The sequence below is a fragment of the Paramormyrops kingsleyae genome, chromosome 17 (genome assembly GCF_048594095.1).
Source record: "Paramormyrops kingsleyae isolate MSU_618 chromosome 17, PKINGS_0.4, whole genome shotgun sequence".
Lineage (NCBI taxonomy): Eukaryota > Metazoa > Chordata > Actinopteri > Osteoglossiformes > Mormyridae > Paramormyrops > Paramormyrops kingsleyae.
This window is the reverse complement of record NC_132813.1, coordinates 20243007-20254178: the sequence shown is the minus strand read 5'-3', so window position 1 is coordinate 20254178 and position 11172 is coordinate 20243007. Positions and strand designations below refer to the sequence as shown.

Sequence of the window (11172 nt, the reverse complement as noted above, 5' to 3'; positions counted from 1 at the left end):
TTGGACCACAGCCTTCTCTGACAGCGTTCGGTAAACATAAAGAGTAGCCCTTGGTCAAATTTCAGTAGGTTTATACAATTATATTATTGGATGACCAGACTTTGTCACAGAAACCATGCTATTGGTTTCTGTTGCCTAAAGCAGTGTGCCTGTGTTTTTTTTTAATTAATTAACCCTGGGGGAAATTTGCATTGTGGCTGTAGTCTGGCCAGTTTTTCAGGTTCTTTTACATATTTTCACTGACAGCTCCAGGATAAAGATAGCTAAAAGTCCCACAACTCCTAGCTAAAAAAATTGCGTGATGGTATGTGGTGAGAGAATACAGCCGGTACAACAACCAAGAAGCCCATGGAGCGCTGGAATTGTTATATCTTAAACTGAAAAACGAAGAATTAAAATGGTCAGAGTGAAACATAGCATGAACAAGAGCAATGTGTAAATATACCAAAAACTTTTATTATCACACCATCACAGCTGATGTGAACCTATGACAAACCATACAGCATAAAGAAAGACTGAACAACAAAGCAGACAAACCTGTATATGTTTATCATCCGCCTCACCAAGTCGGTCTTTCACTCTGTATTTTGAGGCAAAAATGCTCACACATACAGATTGGCATTTGTACTCTGATAAACTGCTTGTAAAAACAATGGAAGCATGCAAATTCTACTCTGAAGAGTCAAGTAAACCAGGAGTATCATTTGATGTCTTTTGGTGTTTGCTAAGTCACTAAACAATTAAGGCTTTAATATTACATTTATTCTTTCTAATGAAGCCACAGGTCTATGGTTATGATAAACATGAAATCACATTGAGGTCATTTATAAACAGGCTATTTGCCCAACTTCCCCTCATCTAATCAACTTCTGTGATTAATTAAGCAATTAACATATACAAAATAGTCACCATGTAACGCAGGTGTGCGTATTGCTATTGTTCTGACCTCAATACCAACAGAGTCTCAATGAAGAGTTAAGCAAAAATTTAAAGCAGTTTTTTGTGGTCCGTTGCATTCCAGATTCTTTTTTTCCATCTTTCCCAGACCCACGTATCTCCTGCACATGGTCCATGGATCCCCTTTCAAGAGCAGCCTGGTTCAGATGTACTGAGGACCAGCGGCGTAAATGACTGACCCTGGAGGGGGTATGGGGGAGTGGACAGCCTGGTAGGAATATGCTGGCTGGTAGTTGTACGCGGGTTTGTAGGTGTACGCAGGCTGGTAGGTGTAGTCCGGTCTGTAGGTGTAGGAGTAAGGTACCGAGCCAGCCTTGTACATTTTCTGCAGGTATTCGTCCTGAGTGCGAGGCGCATGACGACACACGAGGATCATGCCGGCGGCGAAGAGTATGCCGGAGGTCACCCAGCCGATGTAGAGCGCCTCCCCGAGCTCACGGCGCTGAGCGTTGATCAGCAGCGGGTTGTAGAAGTCCTGGATGATGACATGACCAGTCCAAGAGACGGGGATGAGGGTGGCGATGCAGGCGGCCAGGAAGAGGCAGCCGCCCACTACAAGGATCAGATGCTTAAGTCGGGGGCTGTGGGCTGCCAGTTTGGTGCCCTTCATGCCCACTGCTGAAATTATCATAGCGAAGCAGGTAAGAGCCACTGCAGTACACATGAGTCCGCGAGCCGCCTGCAAGTCTGGCGGCAGGTAGAGGAGTGAGTCGTACACCTTGCACTGCATCCGGATGTTGGCCTGCCGGTAGCAGTTCATCCAAAGGCCCTCCCAGCGCGTCTCCATGACGATGATGTTCTCCCCGATGAAGGCCGTCACCTTCCACATGGGAAGCCCTGTCACGGCTGACACGCCGATCAGGCCGATGAAGCCGACGACTAGGGCCACTACTTCCAGGCAGATACCCTCCTTCTTCTCCGCCTTTTCCAGCTTCTGCTTCTCCGCATACACGGTATCCATGTACACAGACGGCTGCATGTCTGTGCTCTCTGGCTAGGTGCTGGCTGGCGGGGACAGCAATGCCTACCACCTCTTCATGGGAGAATGTTCCAGAGTGAGGTCTGAAGGCTGGGAGGAATACTTTTCACACTGCAGGAAGTATGTGAAAAATTCATTTCCAACCCAACTGGTTCAGCTACTTTTTCTGTCACTTGAAAAACCAACACAAGGAAACTAGCAATACTAGGTTTCTCTGAGCAAATCAGCAAATTTGTTTAATCTCCCATACACAGGAGTGTACCTAGGAATTGTGGGCCCTCTGACAAACTGTCACCTTGGTCCCCCCCACCCAATTTTACATATAATATTATGTATTCCATGGCCCCTGTCAAGTGTTGGGTCCCCTAAATCTTCCTTCAGATCCATGGCCCTCCAATGTCCCTACCCATACAACCACAAGAGAACACATATACTGTCTTCACACTTCTATAAGATACTTGAAGTAACCCTTAAATGTGTACATTCTTCAAGGTGCCAGATCCCTCTTGTGTTTCAGGTCTCAATTTGATCTCATGACTTGGAGAAGGCATTCGACCGTGTCCCTCGGGTAGTCCTGTGGGGGGTGCTCCGGGAGTATGGGGTGCCGGGCTTCCTTTTAAGGGCTGTTCGGTCCCTGTATGACCGGTGCCAGAGTCTGGTCCGCATGAGCGGCAATAAGTCGGACTTGTTTCCGGTGAGGGTTGGACTCCGTCAGGGCTGTCCTTTGTCACCGATTCTGTTCATAACTTTTATGGACAGAATTTCTAGGCGCAGCCAGGGCGTTGAGGGTGTCCGGTTTGGTGACCTCAGGATTAGGTCTCTGCTTTTTGCAGATGATGTGGTCCTGTTGGCCTCATCAGACCGTGACCTTCGGCTCTCGCTGGGACAGTTCGCAGCCGAGTGTGAAGCGGCTGGGATGAGAATCAGCACCTCCAAATCCGAGACCATGGTCCTCAGCCGGAAAAGGGTAGAATGCTCTCTCCGGGTCGGGGATGGGATCCTTCCCCAAGTGGAGGAGTTTAAGTATCTCGGGGTCTTGTTCACGAGTGGGGGGACGATGGAGCGGGAGGTCGACAGGCGGATCGGTGCGGCGTCCGCAGTGATGCGGACGCCGCATCGGTCTGTCATGGTGAAGAAGGAGCTGAGCCAAAAGGCGAAGCTCTCGATTTACCAGTCGATCTACGTTCCTACCCTCACCTATGGTCACGAGCTGTGGGTAGTGACCGAAAGAACGAGATCGCGAGTGCAAGCGGCCGAAATGAGTTTCCTCCGCAGGGTGGCTGGGCTCTCCCTTAGAGATAGGGTGAGGAGCTCGGTCATTCGGGAGGGACTCAGAGTAGAGCCGCTGCTCCTCCGCATTGAGAGGAGTCAGATGAGGTGGCTCGGGCATCTGATTAGGATGCCTCCTGGGCGCCTCCCTGGTGAGGTGTTCCGGGCATGTCCCACTGGGAGGAGGCCCCGGGGAAGACCCAGGACACGCTGGAGGGACTATGTCTCTCGGCTGGCCTGGGAACGCCTCGGGATTCCCCCAGAGGAGCTGGAGGAAGTGGCCGGGGAGAGGGAAGTCTGGGTTTCCCTGCTGAGACTGCTGCCCCCGCGACCCGACCTCGGATAAGCGGGAGAAAATGGATGGATGGATGGACATGGAAACTACAGCATGAGCTTTGTCAAGGGACAAAACTGAAGCAATACATCAATGAATAATAACTTTTGCTATTGTTTCTGCAGAAACAAGGTCTACACAATTCCCTCAAGAGCTATGCAGCACTTCTTCACTTTCGAGTTTGTGTCACTGACCAGAAGCCTCCTTTTTGAGCCTTGAACATGTGTATTGTTGTACGTCATATAGCTATTCCATTGGGTCTGCATTAGCCTCGGTCCTACCGACCAAAACTTCCATGTGTAGTGATGCATTGGAGTGAAAGTTTTGGAATTCCTGTGTATGTGATTGTGAACACCCATGAAAGTGGGTGTGTCAGCTGATTCATGTGTCCGTGAACCATGAGCATGGCAGTGTCCTGTACTTTCATTTAACTTTCTCCATAGTTGAGAACAATAAAAAACTTGAATGATTTGTGAATGGGACATATACAGAAACTCCTGTCGTGTGCGTCACTCTTCACCAGACACATAAAACAGACAACATCTTATCAAGACAGTTTTTTTATTTAAAGCACTTATTTAAAAAGCAGTACACAATACAAAACAAGGGAATTTTAACAGCTCTTATTCCAGTGTATAATTTCTTCTGAATTATAAACAGAATGCAAATCTTGCAAAGAAGTAATAATACAATGTCAGCTGTGACAATATTTTTTTAAATGAACAATGTACATTTAAATGAATTCATCATCAGACTATTTGCATCCAAGAGGGTCATGGCATCTTCAGGGTTCCTAATACATGAGACAACTCAGTCCTCTCTCTCTCTCTCCGGTCTTCTTCTGGGTTTGAGTCACAGGTCTTTCATACGTACGCGCTCCTACTGTGAACTCGGGATAGCTTCTCGCTGGACTTGACTACAGTGTAATCAGAACCGGGCTTCTCCTCATCCTTCTCGGAGTGCTGGCAAGAGCACCAGATGAGAATGATTCCAGCCACCGCTAGCAGGCCAGCGGTTGCCCATCCAGTGTAGAGCGCCTCCCCCAGCTCCCGCTTCTGCGCGTCGACCAGCAGCGGGTTGTAGAAATCCCGGATGATGGTGTTAGCCGTCCAGCAGATGGGGATGAGCGTGGTAAGACCGGACAGAAGGAAGATGCAGCCGCCAACCAGGACAACATGGCTTTTTTTCCGGGGGTCTTCCTGGCAGCAGTTGGAACTCTGCATGCCACATCCCGACATGAGGACGGCGAAGAGAGCCAGGATGATGGAGCAGCACATGAGTCCGCGGGCCGCCTGCATGTCCGGGGGCAGGATGAGCACCGAGTCGTACACCTTGCACTGCATACGGAAGATCGACTGCTTTTGGCAGTTCATCCACAGCCCTTCCCAGAGTGTCTCCATGACGATAATGTCGGCACCAATGTAGGCCGTCACCTTCCAGTTGGGCAGCGCTGTGACGATGATAACTCCTACGAGCCCGAGTATGCCGGCGACCAAACCTACGATCTCCAACTTGGTCCTCATGTCTGGACACTCGTCTGTCTGCCAACTATAGCTTCAGAGTTGAAATTGCACTGTCTTTTGAAGTGCCTGGTTTTTTGCAGTTATATTATCTGATTTGCACAGGAGAGGAGTGGCTTCTGTTTATGCAGAAATGCAAGCAATGCAACCCCACTGGTTCACATGCGCAGCTTGACCTTGGACCCTATATCCTTGTCATTTCCTAATTCACAAACAGCTCATTTCTCCTTTCCATTCTCAATAACATCTTCTTCATTCGGTTCCGTCTATCAGCTTCTATAATTCTTATCCCCTCCTTGTTTATGTTCCCATTTACACAAGGTCCCATCTCGTACCTCCCCACTTCCCACCATTTTTGATCTGGCATTCCATGAAGCATTCAGAAAAAAACATCATCCAAATAAATAAAAAATATAAATATCCACTATGAAACATTTAAATGTAAATCTTTTCCCATTAATGGTTTTAACACACCTCCCTCAACATCAATTGTCACAAACACATTTCCCTCCACCTGTCTCACCTCACATTTTGCAGTGTTCCGACTGGGAGGGGGTGGATATGACTCTTCTGACTTGGGGGAGAGTCAATTGATGTTATTCATGGTGTAAAACATTTGCACCATACATTTACAATTTACGTATTTAGGAGTCCAAAGCAACATAGAAATAAGTCGACTCTGCATAAGTGCAGCTAGGCTGAGCTTCTAATGAACGCTGTGGTACAAGTGTACGCAGTATCACAGCAGGAGCTACACAATATCTTCTACCACATCAAGAACCTAATAAAACTATTCAATGACCAGAACTGCAATATAAGAATATTCAGGGAACATGAAGAGGCAGCACCATGGACTTAAAGTTGATGCAAGTGCCAATAAGTGGCCAGTGAAGAGAGGCAGGGAAAGGTGTGGCATGAGAATGTTTAGGTTGAATGAATATCAGATGTGCTGCCTTGTTTTGAATCATCTGCAGTGGTCTGATAGCACAAGCTGGTAGACCTGCTAGTAGAGATGCAATTGACCTGTAGTGAAGTAACAAGTGCCTAGACTAGAAGCTGTGTACTCTGTAAATATCATGTGCAACATTTATTTAACCTGGCAGTGTGAGGATACAGTGCGTTACACATGTACGTTAATGTATTCTGTTGAAGTGTTTGACTGCAAAATCTCTTCATGGAAGCTAAATTTGCAATAGTTTTGGTGTGAACCCAACTCATTGTCAACTTCATATGACAGTATTGTTAACTACATGGAAATAGAGCTTCCGATAAACTTTATTTTAGTAGCAGTATTTCAGTGGTAAGAATGACAGCCTTGCATCTGCCGGGCCATGGGTTCGATTCCTGGTACAGGACAAGTGATGGAGAGTAGATGGACAGATGATGAGAATTCTGCCTGGGCTAAATGTTACAAGAATAGTGATCATAACATTCATAGTGTCAGCGGGAGGAGACATCGTACATTTTCTGATGTTATCGACGTGATAACAGAGCTGCCAGTTTCAGGCGAAAGGCCTCGTTTCTGCCTCACGTAACAGGCAAACGATGCAGGCACACAACCTCAGGGTTAGAAAAAGGCACCTGAAACTGGAGAACAGGTAGAACTGGCTGGGTCACCATGGGCGACACCGTTTCAAAGGTAAACAGACATGTCCTGCTTCCGACCTGTTCAGTATCAGCCCCAAGCAGGTGAGAAGCTTTAGGATCAGAGAGGGGTTGCCTTGGATTTAGAATATTCCTATTTCTCTCTTTGAAATTCCACAAATATTAAATGAAGAAATGGTAGAAGATTTATGCTTTTAATGTGTGTCATGATTATTCTAAATAAGTAATCTGTGTGCATGTTTTATTCTATCCTTCAATGCAATTAATATGCACAACCTGCACGTCTATATTAAAATCCCCCCCAAAAAAGAATATATATATATATATATATGTGTGTGTGTGTATGTGTTTGTGTGTGTGTATAGATATATATGTATATATATGTATATATATGCCATCCATCCATCATCTGCCGCTTGTCCGGGGTTCGGGTCGCGGGGGTAGCAGCTTCAGTAGAGGCACCCAGACCTCCCTCTCCCCAGCTAACCCCACCAGCTCCTCGGGGGGGACACCGAGGCGTTCCCAGGCCAGCCGAGAGATATAATCCCTCCAGCGAGTCCTGGGCCTGCCCCGGGGCCTCCTCCCTGTAGGACATGCACGGAAAACCTCTCCGGGTAGCCGCCCAGGAGGCATCCGCACCAGATGTCCAAACCACCTCAACTGGCTCCTTTCGACGTGAAGAAGCACTCTACTCTGAGGCCCTCCCGGATATCCGAACTTCTCACCCTATCCCTAAGGGAGAGCCCAGACACCCTGCGGAGAAACCTCATTTCGGCCGCTTGTATTCGCGATCTCGTTCTTTCGGTCATTACCCATAGCTCATGACCATAGGTGAGGGTAGGGACAAAGATGGACCAATAGATCGAGAGCTTGGCTTTTTGGCTCAGTTCTTTCTTAGCCACGACGGACCGGTTAAGCGCCTGCAGAACTGCAGACGCCGCTCCGATCCGTCTATCCAGCTCCCGATCTCGCCTACCCTCACTCGTGAACAAGACCCCGAGATACTTAAACTCCTCCACTTGAGGCAGTACGTCTTCCCCAACCCGAAGAGGGCAAACCACCCGTTTCCGGCTGAGAACCATGGTCTCGGACTTGGAGGTGCTAATCCTCATCCCTGCCGCTTCGCACTCGGCTGCGAACCGCCCCAGTGCCTGCTGGAGATCCCCAGCAGATGAAGCCAGCAGGACGACATCGTCTGCAAAAAGCAGCGAGGCAATCCTGAGGTCACCAAACTGGACACCCTCGACGCCTTGGCTGCGCCTAAAAATCCTGTCCATAAATATGATAAACAGGACCGATGACAAAGGGCAGCCCTGGCGGAGCCCAACACGCACCTGGAACACGTCCGACTTATTGCCGGCAATGCGGACCAAGCTTCTGCTCCGTTCGTACAGGGACCGGATCGCCCACAACAGTGGACCCCGGACCCCATACTCTCGAAGCACCCCCCACAGAGCACCTCGGGGAACCCGGTCGTAAGCCTTTTCCAAATCCACAAAACACATGTAGACTGGATAGGCAAACTCCCAGGCCCCCTCCAGTACCCTTGCAAGGGTATAAAGCTGGTCCAGCGTTCCACGACCAGGACGAAAACCGCATTGTTCCTCCTGAATCCGAGATTCGACTATCGATCTCACCCTCCTCTCCAGTACCCCGGAATAGACTTTCCCAGGGAGGCTGAGAAGTGTGATCCCCCTGTAGTTGGAACACACCCTCCGGTCCCCTTTCTTAAATAAGGGGACCACCACCCCGGTCTGCCAATCCAGCGGCACCGTCCCTGACCTCCACGCACTGTTGAGAAGGCGTGTCAGCCACGACAGCCCCACAACATCTAGAGCCTTCAGGTACTCCGGGCGGATCTCGTCCACCCCCGGGGCCCGGCCACCACGGAGTTGTTTAACCACCCTGGCCACCTCAGCCTCAGTGATGGGCAAGCCCCCCCCCAGCACCCTCGGGCTCTGTGCCCTCAGATGTCTCAAAGGCAGTATGCGTAGATGTATCTGAGGCAGGGTTGAGGAGGTCCTCAAAGTATTCCTTCCACCTCCGGATGATGTCCCCAGGTGAGGTCAACAGCCCCCCCCCCCCCCCCACTATAAATAGTAGGAACCAGGAGCTGCTTCCCCCTCCTGATACTCCGTATGGTTTGCCAGAACCTTTTTGAGGCCAACCGAAAGTCACTTTCCATGGCCTCACCGAACTCCTCCCACGCCCGGGTTTTTGCTTCTGCGGCCGCCCGTGCCGCGTTCCGCCTGGCCCGCCGGTACCCGTCAGCTGCCTCCGGAGACCCCCGGGCTAATAATTCCCGGTAAGCCTCCTTCTTCAGCTTCACGGCCCCCCTCACCTCTGGTGTCCACCATCGGGTACGGGGGTTACCGCCACGACAGGCACCGACCACCCTGCAGCCACAGCTCCGTACGGCCGCTTCCACAATGGAGGTCCGGAACAGTGTCCATTCAGACTCGATGTCCCCTACCTCCCCCGGCATGCAGTCGGAATTCTCCCGGAGGCACGAGTTAAAGCTCCAGCGAACAGGAGTCTCTGCCAGACGTTCCCAGCAGACCCTCACTATACGCTTGGGCCTACCAGGTCTGACCGGCTTCCTCCCCCGCCACCTGAGCCAACTCATCACCAGGTGGTGATCAGTTGACAGCTCTGCCCCTCTCTTTACCCGAGTGTCCAAGACGGAGGGCCGCAGATCAGTTGATACGATTATAAAATCGATCATCGACCTGTAGCCCCGGGCATGTTCGTACCATGTCCACTTATGGACACCCTTATGCTCGAACATGGTGTTCGTTATGGACAAACCATGCATTGCACAGAAGTCCAATAACAGAACACCACTCGGATTCAGATCAGGGAGGCCGTTCCTCCCAATCACCCCCTTCCAGGTCACACTGTCATTGCCCACGTGAGCGTTGAAGTCCCCCAGCAAAACGATGGAATCCCCCCGCGGCACGCCAAATAGCATACCGCTAAGGGAATCCAAGAAGGCCGGGTACTCCGAACTGACATTCGGCGCATAAGCGCAGATGACAGTCAGAGACCTATCCCCGACCCGAAGGCGCAGGGAAACAGCCCTCTCGTTCACCGGGGTAAACTCCGGTGTTAATGCACCGAGCTGTGGGGCCAATGTATATATATGTATATATATATTTGGATTCATGTCATAGTTAAGATTTGGCAGGGATACTATTGGCTTGTGTATAAACTGAAGTTTTTATGAACACCAGCTTGTTTTTTTTTTTTTTACCATGTTTTCATTTGTGCTGTTCTATTCAATTCTTCAGCCTTTTTCATTACATATTGCATATCTACAGATTCTCACATTATTTATATAAAGATGTCACTTAATGTGATTATAAACTTCTCATTGATGATTATTGTATTTATCCAATTGAATAATTAATGGACAGACTCATTATTGTCTCATCCTTTATTCATTTACTCATTATTCTTTGCTGTGTATCCAATGTTTAGTATTACATCCTTTGTTGATGTCATGCCATAATTGTTAGTTGTATATTGTCGAAGTATCTCCAACAGTAGCAGAAAGTACCAACAAAAAAATCCTTGGTTACATGTCAATAAAGATTCTGACTCCTATTATTGACCCGTTGAACCAAAAATTTTACTTTTCTCCATTTCAGGAGGTTTGTTTACTTGAGGGAACTGTGGCCTCCTTGTTACACAATTTCCGTTCTACATTTCCTATTTTGTCGCTATTACAAGTCAAAACCCTCATTTAGTTTTAAGACATTATCTGATTCCAAGCCAGACTGTCACTGGTGATGTCAGAGACAGCGTCAGCCAATGAAGAATGTGACCCGGCAACATCATGGGCTGTCAGGGGTGTGCTCATGTGTTTGGAAAAGAAACACCTGATAGATAAACACAAGCTTAGCTATGTCTCCTTGGCCTGTATCTCAGTCAAAAGTCAACAAGAAAATCGCTGTTGACTTAATGCGCCTGAATAAGATTGAAAAAAAACCCATTAAACTTTGGAAAGCAAACACTGTGGCATCCATGATGAGAACCAGATCGTATCATAATTTCTCAGTCTGGTTCACAAGCAAGTCTACTGTGCTTTGTTTTCACTGGAGCTGCAGTGTCACCTTAGCATGGCCTCTATTATGGTTGTCACTATTTGATGATGGCAGTCACACATGCTGGGTTAGCTTAGCATTGCCGCTAACTGAGCCAAAGCTTCTGCAGTGTGGTCTTCTGGATGAAAAGTGTCAATGCAGACCCTGGGGATACATGCATCAGTAGAAATTGCTATGGGTCTTGTTTTCAGGACAGTAGTATGCATTGGGCAAATATGGAAGTATTCCTGGACATGGCAGTCTCATACTAACCTTGTTTCTTCATTTGCTGTATACTACCTGTAACCAATAACAATCGTCCACTCCTTGCTCAAAAACATCTAACAGCTAAACAGTTTGAAAAACAGCTAAAGACGAAGCAAAATTATAAGGCAGTGCCACCTAGTGTTCGTTACAGGCTAC

At 48.5% G+C, this 11172-nt stretch overlaps 2 protein-coding genes across 2 annotated transcripts; both read right to left on the bottom strand.

Moving 5' to 3' along the window:
* Window positions 1-436: 436 nt before the first annotated feature.
* Window positions 437-2036, bottom strand: LOC111851285 (claudin-8-like). Its single transcript, XM_023826046.2, has one exon. The coding sequence runs from the start codon at window positions 1934-1936 to the stop codon at window positions 1100-1102; it is 837 nt and encodes a 278-aa protein (XP_023681814.1). The 5' UTR covers window positions 1937-2036; the 3' UTR covers window positions 437-1099.
* A 2047-nt stretch (window positions 2037-4083) lies between these two features.
* On the bottom strand, window positions 4084-5122 carry LOC111851341 (claudin-4-like). The gene has a single exon (XM_023826176.2). The coding sequence runs from the start codon at window positions 5060-5062 to the stop codon at window positions 4403-4405; it is 660 nt and encodes a 219-aa protein (XP_023681944.2). The 5' UTR covers window positions 5063-5122; the 3' UTR covers window positions 4084-4402.
* Between the last annotated feature and the right edge of the window lie 6050 nt (window positions 5123-11172).

Bases quoted from the DNA above. Each gene is read 5' to 3' on its own strand.
- LOC111851285 (XM_023826046.2), bottom strand. From the start codon at position 1,936: ATGCAGCCGTCTGTGTACATGGATACCGTGTATGCGGAGAAGCAGAAG.
- LOC111851341 (XM_023826176.2), bottom strand. From the start codon at position 5,062: ATGAGGACCAAGTTGGAGATCGTAGGTTTGGTCGCCGGCATACTCGGG.